This window comes from Erythrolamprus reginae, chromosome 7 (assembly GCF_031021105.1).
Source record: "Erythrolamprus reginae isolate rEryReg1 chromosome 7, rEryReg1.hap1, whole genome shotgun sequence".
Lineage (NCBI taxonomy): Eukaryota > Metazoa > Chordata > Lepidosauria > Squamata > Dipsadidae > Erythrolamprus > Erythrolamprus reginae.
Window position 1 is genome coordinate 52,943,321 of NC_091956.1, and position 13,560 is coordinate 52,956,880.

General features: G+C 41.1%; 1 protein-coding gene across 6 annotated transcripts in view; it reads right to left on the minus strand.

Moving 5' to 3' along the window:
- ACSL1 (acyl-CoA synthetase long chain family member 1) overlaps nucleotides 1-11,422 on the minus strand; it is a 51,757-nt gene extending 40,335 nt beyond the window's left edge. For 2 of the 6 annotated variants that reach the window (XM_070757550.1, XM_070757554.1), the window contains exons 1-2: nucleotides 10,720-11,115; nucleotides 7-251 (exon numbers count right to left, since the gene is read on the minus strand). In XM_070757550.1, the coding sequence (XP_070613651.1) occupies nucleotides 7-216 (210 nt within the window). In that variant the 5' untranslated portion in view covers nucleotides 217-251; nucleotides 10,720-11,115. Of the gene's footprint in view, nucleotides 1-6; nucleotides 252-10,257; nucleotides 10,335-10,719 lie in introns of those variants that run through there. The other 4 variants (XM_070757552.1, XM_070757553.1, XM_070757556.1 and 1 more) reach the window with 4 other exon arrangements.
- Between the last annotated feature and the right edge of the window lie 2,138 nt (nucleotides 11,423-13,560).

Here is a 13,560-nt window from a genome sequence, read left to right on the forward strand (position 1 = left end):
GCTTACCTCTATTTCTACAGACTGCATAGCTAAGTCACATGGTGGTTTCAGAGCTTTAGGTCTTGTGGCATACCAGTAAGTTGTCAGGGCTGCAAAAGCACCAAAACCCATCAGTGTGTTCGTCGGAAGAGTACGTACATACTGCCGTACATCGTCGAGTTCTGGCATTCGCAGATGCCGAAACAATTCATGGGCCTGCATTGTGATCGGCTGCATTTATTCAATCTGCTGCAAACCGTGTCTGCTAAAATCTGTTGACAAAAAAGAGGAGAAGTGAGCCCAATCCTATATGGAATATATGAAGCCTTCTTCATCTCTGAGGGAAAGGATGTAACTTTAACACCATACCAAGTTAGATACATCTACAGGTAGTCCCTGACATATGACCAGTCGCTTAGCAACCACTTGAAGTTACAATGGACTTCTCCAGAACTACTTGCAATCCAGTTTCAAAGTTCCAAGAGCTCCCCCTCCCTCATTCATATGGATACATTTGAGGTACTTAATAATGGTACACATCTATTTACAAAGTTCTGTGGTGACATGCGTATGATTTATGGGGAGGTGGGTGAAAAGCAGCTTTCCACCCAGTTTTTGGTAAAAAAATATCCACTGGGTATAACGTTTTCCTTTAATGATTGCTGTAAAAAGATAATAAAATTGAGTGTGTGATCATGTGTGACCTACTTAACAACTGGCACAATTTATGATCATTAATCCAGGCTCAATTATGATCATAAGTCAACAACTGCCTGTATATTCTAACAGTGAAATATATATTTCTATGGCAGGACATTTAAAAACCGAGACTACCAAATGACATACTTTAATAGATATACCATCCAGGGTTTGAACATATACACTGCTCAAAAAAATAAATGGAACACTTAAACAACACAATATAATTTCAAGTAAATCAAACTTCTGTGAAATCAAACTGTCCACTTAGGAAGCAACATGTTGTAACCGCCCTGAAAGGCGGCACAAAAAACCCCGAATAAACAAACAAACACTGATTGACAATCAATTTCAGATGCTATAGTGCACATTCATCTTTGTACAGAACAAAGTATTCAATGAGAATATTTCATTCATTCAGATCTAGGATGTATTATTTGAGTGTTCCCTTTATTTTTTTGAGCAGTATATTTTGCATTTTTTGTACCTACAATGGTCCCTTGACTTTTGCAGGTCCGACTTTCGCGGAAAGGCTATACCACGAATTTTCAAAAAAATTGAAAAAAAATACTCCACTTTTTTTTAACACCACAGGTTTTCCCACGGCCGCCCAAAGTACAGTACTGTGAGTTTTAACTCTCCTCCTCCACCCCCCACCCCAGCCGTCCTGCTTCTTTAAATAAAAGCTCCGCTTCCGCCCCAGCCTCCCGATCCCTCCCCTTTAATTCTTGGAGTGTTGGTATGCTCTATTTGAAGCCGAGCCTTGCGGACAAACAAGACCACCCTAACTCGCCCGAAGGGGGAGGAGCTGAGGGCATTTTTGGGTCAGGGGGCCATGCGCTAATCATGGGGATGGCTTGTGGTGGGCCAAAAAGTTCTTCCACCACCCACCTAAGCCATCTCCCTTAGTGGTAGCATCCGACCTCCCAGCTGACCGGCCTGGAATCCTGGCTTTGAATCCTGGCCTGGATCCCTCTTGCCTTGAGCTTCCCCTTCCCCTGCCCTTACCCTAAACACTGGTGCTGCCACCAACGCCATGGGAGACACCGGCAGCAAGCACAGCAAATCCCCCAGTTTGCCACCCCATTGCCCCTGCGTGTTCTGGGGGCAGGTAAAACCAGCAATGGAGGAGGGAGTGGGAGGAAGAAAGGGAGGGAGGGAGTGTCTCTATCTCGCGGAAATTTGACTTTCGTGGGCGGTCTTGGAACGTATCCCCCGCGAAAGTCAAGGGACCCCTGTACTTTAGGCTGAAGGACATATTGCCTTAACATAGTTTTTAAAAAATTACTCTCTGACAAAACTTTCTCTCAAGCTCTTTAAAAGCTGCAATGAATGTTCTTTAAACCGTAAGCTTAAAGGCATCTACTGATACTTGGCCTGCAATCCAATATATAAATTTTTTGTATATGACTTGACACACTGAAGGAATTTTCTTCTACTTGTCTCTTTAAATCTCTAACTGAGACAAGAAGGAAGGAAAAAAGCAAAGATTTTTTTAAAAAATTCCTTTTAAAGTCCTGGTGCGTCTGTTCAGCTTATGTTTCACTCTGCTGCCAAGGTGTCTCAGAATATCCGTCACATGCTCACCCTTACATTTTTTGCCCACTAGGCCAAAGTTTACCAGCAGACAAAATGCATACTTATCTTTGAGACAAGGTAGGCCAATGGAAACAAGAGTCTGAGGCCATCTCACTGCATGCCTCACGGAACATGGCATGCAAAGGAACAATGTTCATCTCAGAAACACACAACTGGCAGCACAATCATCACTGTCCATCAACAGCTTATTTTTATTCCCAAATGAAACTTGGAAAGATCAGATGTAGACAGTTTTGATCTACTAAGGCAGCAGATGTTATGAAGAAAAGGGTAGAAAGCCTAATATCATAGAAACATAGAAGACTGACGGCAGAAAAAGACCTCATGGTCCATCTAGTCTGCCCTTATACTATTTCCTGCATTTTATCTTACAATGTTTATCCCAGGCATGTTTAAATTCAGTTACTGTGGATTTACCAACCACGTCTGCTGGAAGTTTGTTCCAAGGATCTACTACTCTTTCAGTGAAATAATATTTTCTCACGTTGCTTTTGATCTTTCCCCCAACTAATATCTTTTTTTCATGGTTACCTACATGGTAACAGACTGAAATCTTGCAGCCTCTCTCTCTCTGGACCGGGTCCTGAGTTTATGCTGAGGAGCAGACCTCCTCTGTTTCACCATATTCACCCATAAGAGTTATTGCAACTAGACTTTTCTCAGTTCTGGAACAACCTTTCACAATCTTCTCATTTTGAAAGGGATAAAATTGATCTGCTTTGGAATTGTTGGTAAAAATTACAACAATTCCAAAGCAGATCAATTCAGAAGCATGGCATATATATGTCAATGATTACCAAATCATTACCAATTCGTTATTTTATGTCAGTAACTGAGACAGAATGAATCATATTAAATAAAAACCTAAAGAGCAGCAATCCCTACCCAGTCACATGACTGCCAAACCACTCTCACCTAGTCACATGACCATGAAGGCATGTCTACCATCAAGCCGTGCCCACAAAATAAGCCATGTCTACACAGTAGTAAACAAATTTGGAACCCACAAGAAAATACAGAACACAAGATAGAAGATCTGCAATTCTCCTTCCACTATTTACTTATCAGCAATAGACAAGTTTTACAAGCTATACAGTGGAGTGGCAAGAGTTATCTTTGGGTCTACTACCCTGTTTTCTCCAAAATAAGATATCACCTGACTATAAGCCCAATCGGGCTTTTAAGTGTATGGCAGTATGACCAAGTACTTATTTCAGGGTTCAAAAAAACTGCAAGACAGGGTCTTATTTTGGGGAAAACATGGTAATAGAAATTGTATTTAAATTTTTTGAGTCCATTCCAGAATTGAAATTACAACAGGTGTCAGGAATTCTTTGCATATGTCTCAATAGGAAATTAGAATACAACAATTAGTTTGTGTTTCAGGATTACCAGCAATGCCTTTCCAAGGGTGGGTTCCAAATTTGTTTACTACTGTGTAGACATGGCTTATTTTGTGGGCACGGCTTGATGGTAGACATGCCTTCGTGGTCATGTGACTAGGCGAGAGTGGTTTGGCAGTCATGTGACTGGGTAGGGATTGCTGTGTGGTCATGCGGTTGGGTGGTCATGTGACTAGGTGAGCGTGGCCAACTTGATGTCATTCATGTCAAGGGCTAGGGGTTAGGGTGGTTGGCCTCTCTTCACCTCAAGGCTTCAAACAAGATACAATTTCCTTGTCTATCTATTTACTACATCCAAAATGTAGTATTTTAATCCTATGTATATATGCCGTATGTGTACATACATATTACAAACAGATGCACAAAAAGATACATTATTTACTACTGTATACATATTGTATGGGTATGCACACATCCATACACGCACACATACACACACACCTCTTCTAAAACTACACATTCAACTTCACTTACTGCATTTGGAAAAACACATCCAGAGTCCACTTTCTGCCACACATTTAGCTATAATTTCTGTACATTAGAACATTACACATGCCTTCAGAAGTTACGGAAGAATCACTGTTAGAGCCAGGAAATGTCATGGATTGAGTAAAGTGAGGTGAAACTCAACACTCTTGCTTAGCAACCAAATTTTGGGCTCAATTGTGGTCTAAGTCAAGGACTATGCCTGCCTTCCTCTGCATGGCAACCTTGTCCTAGTAAACTCCTTCTCCTTTCTAGCAATTTTCCTCTCTGTTAGAGGCAATTTCCGGCTGCAGCATGGGGTTGGATTAGATGACCTCTGAGATATCTTCCACCCTAAATTGCTGTGCTGTTTCAAAGTGTCTTCTGAAACCACATCTAGTGGCAGTGTTTGTGGTGCTTCTTTCCTCTTCTTCCTTTCTCTCCCTCCTCTCGCTCCCTTCTTTTTTCTTTATCTTTTTTCTTTTTCTGTCTTTTTCTTTCTTTCTTTTTCTCTCTCTTTTTTTAGCTTCTTCTTTGCCTTCTTTTTCTCCCTTCCTTCCCCTCTTTCTTCCTTTTGTTTTTCCTTTCTTCTCTCTCTCCCTCCCTTCCTTCCCTTGAAGAACCCAGAGGGTTTTTAGTAGCAGGAAAAAAACACCAGACATTTTGATCCGGCATTCTTAGAGCTCCACTGTTGATTAGCTTAGATTAGAAGGATAGCTAGCAGCCACTTACAATAACCTCTCAACTCAAACTCTGTGCACGTGGGGATCCCTAAACAGTGAGGGGTTCTTTCATTCTTTCTTTCTCTCTTGAAAGCCCACTTAGCACCCTTTTGGGGCCTAGCAAGCCTCCCTACATCCCCCTGGGAGCCAAAAGGGGCACGGGGGACCTTGGAAGCAGAGGTGTGCTCTAACTTACCTCGCTACCAGTTTGCTTCCTCCAACACAACACCGCCAAAAACAAGCTTAAAAACTGATGGCAACTGCATGCACAGTGGCAGAACTCAGCTTCTGCACATGCACAAAAAGAAATAAAAAACAATTTTTTAAAGAAAATGATGGCTGTACCCACGGACTAGCATTGACCGATCCGGTTTGGTGACATCATTGTGATGTCACCAGTCAGTTGCTACCGGTTCAGATAAAGAGGTCCAAACCAGGAAGAACCTAACCCTGCCTTGTTTCAACTTTTATAAGTCTTGTTTCCAGCTGTATCTTTAATATTCTGAATAAAATATCTTTCTCCTTAGCTTCAAGCTGAATCGTTTCCAAGTTGCACCATTTTTGCTACACCAGTTAGATTAAGTTCCAGTGTAATGTATTTTTTAAATCATTTCTATATGACAAAATCCTATTTGCACTAATGCTGCCATTTACTATTTCACAAATATTCTTATACATTAAAGTGTAAAGTTGCCCATGAACCACTTTAAAAATGTGACAATGAAAGATAAGAATTTGCTGTCAATTTATTCAGTGCACTTCCAGTAGTTGTACCTTACAAATATTTCTGCAAGCAAGGCCATTAGATTGGTAAGAATTTTTTTTTAAAAAAAACCCTAAAGATTATCCCACAAAAATTCTTTAAAGAACATCAGGTTTTAATTTGAATAGATATGGCTCTTAATTTTTCTATAATCCAATGGCCCTTCTTCTTTGTTCAGAGTAGCCAGCCACCATGGCCAGGATCCAAAAAATTCAGTAGGTAACAGGCTGTGAAAAATTGGGTAATCCACGCTAACCTCTTCTTTTCACATCAACATCAAACACGCAAACACTTCTCTTATGCTGTCTTACATGCCATAAGAAAAGCTCAACTTTAGGTATGAGCTATGTGGCTGTTCTAAAGACACTATTATGCAGTGTTTTTATTTTCAACCTTTTAAGATTCCACAACAGAGATGTGGATTCATTTGTCAAAATCAGAGGCATATTACACCTTAACATTATATGTGAACCTGGAAAATACCTTCCAATACTTTTGTCTAAGCAGCAAATACCTAAAGGCTGGGTGAGACAAACTTTTTGATTATACATTCATAGCTATAACTTTAATTCAACAAATAAATTGATCATTAACCATTTACCCAAACTTTTAGCTTTAGAAAACTGTCGCAAAGAGCTATGTGCAGGGAGCTCTGACCCTGTCTCGTATATCTTGCTCAGCTAGTCAAATGAATGCCATGCTTCCAGCCAAAAAAAAGCCCCTTGACACACGCCTAAGTAAAATACTGAATCAGCCAAGATGTGGTCTTTTCAGCTGTGCTCAGCTTAGCAACCCCTCATCCAAGTTGACTCAGTGTACTCATTCCAAGCTCCTCCCCCTCCTTTTGCCAAGTACAATCATCTATTTACAGAGGGCAGAATGCTCTTCTATTGTCTGCCAGTAGGCAGACATCATTCGAGGGCAATTGCCAACTTCTCCAGTATAGTGCTACCCCAGAGGAGCCAATGGCTTTTCTCCTTCCAGCTCTGCCGATTAAGTCGAAGGGAGGGAGGGGGGGGAAGCAAATCTATAATGACTTGTTTAATCAGGATCATTGTTCTAGAAATCAGCTCCACCCCCCATGACACTTTTAGCAATCACACTATTCATTCATTACTTTCAGATTGGGGTGAAAGATATGCCACTCAAATTAATACATAGCATTGCATCAATTCCTCAGCGGCTCTTCCCCTGTTTTTAAACTACTGGAGAGGTCAATATCTGAAAAATCTATCTTAAGGTTTGTGGAGGAGTTGACAGGCATCAAACTAATTTAGGGAAGTGTCAGCTGAAGGAGGACACTTTTCCATTATTCTTAAATGGCATACTGCAAGACAATTACTTAACAGCCCAATTCTGGGGAATAAGTCCAGTTTTGCTTAATAACTCAAACTTAATAACTCAAAGTCGAGGAAAGCTATCACATGTTATTTTAAAACTGCTGCCAAGACAATCAAAGGTGATGTTCAATTCATGCCAACATGGGGCAAAACAACCTACCAGATTATTCTGTCCCTCGGCTTGGAGATTTCTGTGGACATTGGCCATCTTCTGTTTGATTAGCAGAGGCATTTTTTTTGCTGTTGCCCCCAGTGTCAGAAAAAGTAGAAAAAATTATGTGGCTAAAGTTACTTTGTCTTGGCTGTCTTAATAAAATTAAAGTACAGAGTCAATTCATGAGTTCAATATTGCTATGGGTTGGTGACTGCTTAAATTGTTTACATTCATTGACATACTATTAGTTAGCAGCAGTAATGGAAAGACCTCCCTGCCCCTTCCCACTTGCAGAGTCAAGCAGGAATGAATTCAGGAACATTAAAAAAATAATTTGACATACTGCACAATATTTTTAGTGGCTGGGCAGAGGCACATGTCAGAGCTGACCATTAGTTCCTCTTCTTAAATATAGGAAATATAAAATATGCCATCCATGTGATCAGCTGTCTACTATGTAACTTCCTGATGAAGTACTGAGATAAATTTTAGAGTTAAAAGACACACTGCTGCATAAACTAGTTGACATCATATTTTAAATTCCGGAAACCTCTAAAAGAAAGCCATTCAGAAAAACCAAAATCACATTATGAGTTATTTTGGGTATGTTGCTAACATACAATTGAGCAAAATTTCACATCACCAACTCCAGCAAAAAATCCAATCCTACTTAGCCTTTCAAAGAAAGTTTAAACAGAAACATCTGCATTCTTGGACTTCTTTTTAAAGTATTTTCAACTGAGCACTGGGCATCATTATAGTTATGTTGTTGATTGATTTAGACAACATTTATCCACTTACTAATGAATAAACTACAGACTGGGCACTTTTCTTTAGTTTCTAAAAACATTAACCGTATTTTAATCAGGGGGCATTCTATAACAGCAAAAAATTTAATGGAACACTATCCATATTTGTCTTCCATTGTAATTGAAAATAATTATTAAAATAGTATCTTAGCCTACAAAAAGAGCATTATTTGAGAAATAAAATATTACTATATTTACATTCAGAGAACTTATTGTCTTTATGGATTTCTTTTCTGGATCCATATAATACAGAAGACAGATTCTTGTTGAATCTTTTGGAAAATTTCCAAACAGTAGAAATAATTTAATGATTGGACAGCCAAACACATACAGATGACAAGTTCTTATCTTCTGGATATATTTAAGCAGAGGATGGATAACCATCTGTCATAAATGCTTTATTTAGCCTTGGATAGATTAATGGTTTAACTGCCCCTTCATATACTATGATTTTATAAATACCATGTAACTATAAAATCAAGCTTTTTCCTCCAAGATTTTGCCTTCCTGAAAGCAAGTTTTATTTCTTTGAGGAACGGTTAACAGTACCTTCAAAGACAAAGTACAATTTGCAATGTTTTGCCTTCCTACAGATTCATAACCTAGACCCAACCCAGTATTTGCTTTTAATCACAGTTTCAAATGTAATAGTAAGTCTAACGTGTTGCCCCTTAATAAGGAGATTTAAGTGGCTGAGCAAACATCACAATTAATTCCTGGCTCTGCATTGCTTCATAACAGCAAATAATTAGGCCACAAATTCTGTTCTCAGAAGCCAATATTTAAGCAGCACTTCATTAAAGGCAAACAAACACGAGTTTCAGAGTATTAGTGTCAAAACCTTGAGAAATTGGTATATTGGAAACCACAAAAAGGCCATTAGTATGACCAAACAGAATTACCTGTAAAGACAACCCCGAGCCAGGCATTAGAGCTTTATATAGTGTATTATTACATGCTTTATCCAGGTTAATGTACAGTACCCATTGTTAATAAAGTTTCATAGAAATTTTCTTCCTGAATAAAAATAGGTTAAAATATGGGTGACTGTCACTAAAATTTTGAGATAGCAAATGCCATAAATCAAATGTAGCTGTATGAAAAGTATTTTCTTTTCAATGTCTCAACATTACAAAATTACAAAAAAACCTCCCACTCCATGTATAATTATACCCATCACTATCTTGTCTATATTCAGTCTTTTCAAATTCCTAGGTGAAATGTGGTTACCTTCTGCACTTTTGATGGGCGCTCTCTCCTCTTTCTCTCCACATAGGGTACGATTATATCAACAATTAAGATACTGGCAAATATATTGATATTCCTTTTTAATGATGTCCCATGGAGAAGCACAAAATCTCCAGCAAACCAAGACTCCATCAAAATGATGACACATATACAATGGCAAAATCTCTACCTTTATATACTTGCAACTTATGTTTAAAGCAAGTCTTTAAATCATGTTTTGACATAAAGAGGTCATGATGCCTGTTTCATCAAGCCTTATACCCTTTGCAGACCATTTATACATTTTTATCCGTGGCATTTTTATCCATAGCAAATGCACAAAAACTTAAGATCTTTTTTCTGGATGCCTGTCACCAATTCAGAACCTATATCTGAAAAGAGATTAATTTTTGACCCAATCTGCACTTCATTAAACTGAACCTTACACTGTAATCTGAATCCCTGATCTCAGAGTCTGAAGGTTTCCTTTTCATTTATGAAGCATTAATACAAACACATAGAGATGTTACTGGTTTAATCTGGCACTGGGAGAATTCAACATGTATTTCTACTTCTTGTTTCCTCTTCTTTGTCCAGCTACTAATCCAGAAGAGGAGCTTTCTCTTTCTTTAATCCCATGACCAGAATCTGGCCATCAAACTAAAATAGCCAAGACCAGACATCATTAATAAACGTTAAATGTGATCTGGCTGTTCCTGGATAGTAGTATCCAATACAGTGATATGTTGAGTGAAGGAATAAAACGCCAGCCTTTTCTCTTGAAGAAGAAAATTCCGATATTGATAGCTGCAGAAGAAGCAACAGGCTTGGTTAATTAACGACAGCCACATTGGCGGCACCAGCAGCAACAAGAACAAAAGATTCTGCAATCTTCTCCAGAGAATATGATCATTTCTGGAGCTATTCAATCTCTAGAAATATATAGACAAAAACCAACATTTTAAAAGCACCAGGTACTTCCAGGAAGCTTTAAAAGGAATGGAAAAAGCACTGCAAAATAAAGAGAGGCATTACAAGACATAGTGGATGTCTTTTGCCTAAGAGTTCATAGGCAAAGTGCCATAATTGCAAATTACCTTGTCACTGCAGGACTGCTCCATCAAACAGATGTGATTTAAGCCAGCCAGAGCAATATAATTCCCTTGACAAATTCAGCCAGAACGAATTTATAGCAGGGAGAGGGGGGCAGCATTTGACTCGGCCCGTCTCACAGACCCAAATATCAAGTTTTTGAGTGACAGACTGGTGTTATCTCCCAAATGCGGTGGAGGAAAGGCACACGGATCCCATCTAAGCCACTCTCCTGTAATCCAAGGTCCCCCCCCCCCCATACACCATAGGTGCGTTCAACAGAACAAAAGCCAAACCACTTCCACACCTCCCCTTCGCAATCATTTGTGCCTTTATCTCCCCAGACAAAACCCTTCAGACCCCCACCCCCCCGGGGGAGGGGGCTTAATTGAACCCAAAGCAAACCCCCGCCGCAAAATAACCCATTTCCTGCCCGCGCTGATAGGCTGCATCCAGCCAATACCGACCTAGGGAAGATCCTACGGCAGCCCCTGCCTGATCCGAGGGGCCAGCGAGAGCAAAGCGCCTCTCCGAGCGGCCTAGAGAAGTGGGAGGCCCCACCTTTATGCCCCCAGCTCCCTGACGTGCGGCTCTTTTCCTTCAGTCGCCCGGCTCCCCGCCCCCTTTTCCGGGCGCAGCGGGAGGCAGCGATGCAATTGCGGCGCCGGCCGGGCAGGTTAGGCTGGCTGATCGGAAGAAGGGAGCAAAGGCTCGGGTCCGCCCGGGCAGGCAAGGCAGCAGCAGCAGGAGCGGGAAGAAGCGGGAAAATCCCCACTGCCCTCCAGAAGTCTGGAGCGGGCGGGGGGCCGGAAAGCTCCCCGCTTGCGGCATGACAGCCCGCCTGGCTCACCCACCTGCTTTCCTCTTGGTCCGGTCTCCTCCCGGGCGCGCTCCCTTGGGCGCAAGTCAGCGGACAGCCACCACTTAACGCGGTCTGCGGCTGGAGCGGCCGGCGCTCCTATTTAAGTCGCCCCTAAAGGGAGGGAAGGGAAGGGGAGAGGGGGAAAAAAAAGAGTGGGGAAGAAAACAGCGCACGATACGGAGGCGGCGCAGCCGAGTTGTCTTGCGTAGCGCCAGGCCCGCCTTTCCAAGTGAGCGCAGGGATGCGAGAGGCACTAGGACCACTTAGAAACGGAGCCAGCCGGTTGGCGGGCGCTGCTCGGCGTCCCCGCCAATAGGAAGGGAGGAGGAGGGCGAAAACCACGCAGGGCCGAGGGGGCCGGCAACCGCGCGACGCGGCGGAACGTCGGAAGTCAGCCCGGTCGGTCTCAGTTCGAGAAGCGAGGGGCGCCGCGCGACATCTATTGAGCGCCGGTCTGTGGAGAGGTAGCCCTGAACGTCCTCCCGGCCCTTTTGACGGCCTCGGTGCTTGCTGAGGACGGTTTCCCCACCCGCGTTCAATGAACCAGACTGGGCATTCATTGAAAGCCCACGCTGTTGTTGTCCATTGGCGGTTCATGACGACGCCAGAAAATCAAGCCATTCTCTGATCTGTTTTATCTAATCGTGAAAAGCAAGTTGCAGAATTTATACGCTTTGTCCTTCGGTATTGGGCGGCATAGAAGTCAAATTAAATAAATAAACTCAGAGACTAGAAGCGAGGGTACCCGTCACCCGTTTTATTTATTTTTTTATTTTTCCACATTTTTAAAATTTTTATTTTGCGTGCGTAAGTGCACCAGAGTGCCATTCCTCCCCGTCCTACTCTTTTACTAGTATCATGTATATGAATATTATATCTCTGTATACCACCAATACGTACTTGACAAAACAAACAAATAAAATACAGTACATACACTTGGGCAAGATTGACAAGGCGATCCTAAACACATCTCTAAAATTCCCTTTCTGTTAAGATACAACGTTTCCCAACCTTGGCAACTTGAAGATATTTGGACTTCAACTCCCAGAATTCCCCAGCCAGCATTCGCTGGCTGCGGACTTCTGGGAGTTGAAGTCCAGATATCTTCAAGTTGCCAAGGTTGGGAAACACTGAGATACAAGATTATAAATAGAGGGAATAAATACTAACAAGCAAGATTATTCTTATTTCAAAGCTTCCTGAAAAGATTCAGTCTCAGCCTGCCCTGGGAAGAACACCACTGTTTTCTTTACACCGTGCAACCCTGTTGGTTCTTGTTACTAAATTTCCTCAAGAGACATTTACTTAGCAGCAGGTCTCATTGAATTGAGAATTCAGAGTTTGCCTCCCACATAGTTGCATGTCCACGCTTTCCCAAGGCTGTTAGATTGCGCAGCAAAATAAAGAGTGAATCGGAATGAAAGTTGAAGCAAAGTAAGTGTTGCAAAGTTTTGCAAGAACAGTTGAATTACTTAGTTCTTAACACTTGCTATGAAAGAAAAAGTTTAAAAGGTGTATTTTCTGCTCTAGAAAGTGGCTTCGGTGCAAAATATAAAGCATATCTAGATTTAAAATCCAGCAATTTTGAGATGTTTTGAAATTGAGTTTGAGTTAGAATTTTAATCAGATAAAAATAACTCCTGAATATTATGGCTAAGTCCTTTCAAACATACCTAGAAGATATTTTGTTATTTCTAACTTTTAGAATTCTTTATTTTTTAGTGATTCTTTTTCAGCGAATAACTCAAAGAACACTGTTGATATGTACTGTGGATTGCATATGCATAGTCAGATGTTTAAGATAAAGTTTAGATTCATTACTGCAATAACAACCATTGACCTGATCAAGTTATTAAGGGCCAACTCATAAGTGATCACACACTAGACTTATTTTTTATTTCAAGAGAGAGTGACTTGATCTGAAGGTACTATATAATATTACCATCAGTCCTTTCACCTTACTGGAGGTGCTCTGTTCTCCATGCCCACCCCTGTATGGCGGTGGTACCTATCCCATTGGTCTATCCCAGGTGGGTAATGAGCCTGGATGGATATCAGAGGGAACTTGAGATTTTTTCCAGTGATTTGTTAGGCAGTTCATCTAGGCAGCTCACCGGAATCTGTCTGGAATGGCTGTATGATGAGAGCCTTGGCTTGGATTATTTTTAATTTTATATGTATATCAATCATTGGGGGCTTTCTGGGTTGTTAGGGTTTTTTTTAGAAGATTTGGGAAATGACTCCTAGAGCATTGCTTGAAAGACGTGAAGTGCAAACTCAATTGAGCATGTGCATGAACTGATATTAGGGGTTATATTTGGCAACAGTCAAAGTGCAATTATTTTTGCATTTGCAGGTAGCCAATTGGAGGCCCTGCTTAAAGTGGCCTGTTTCTTGTTGGGGTGGGAGGTGTCACAAGAATATCTACAGCTACTGTTAGAAACGT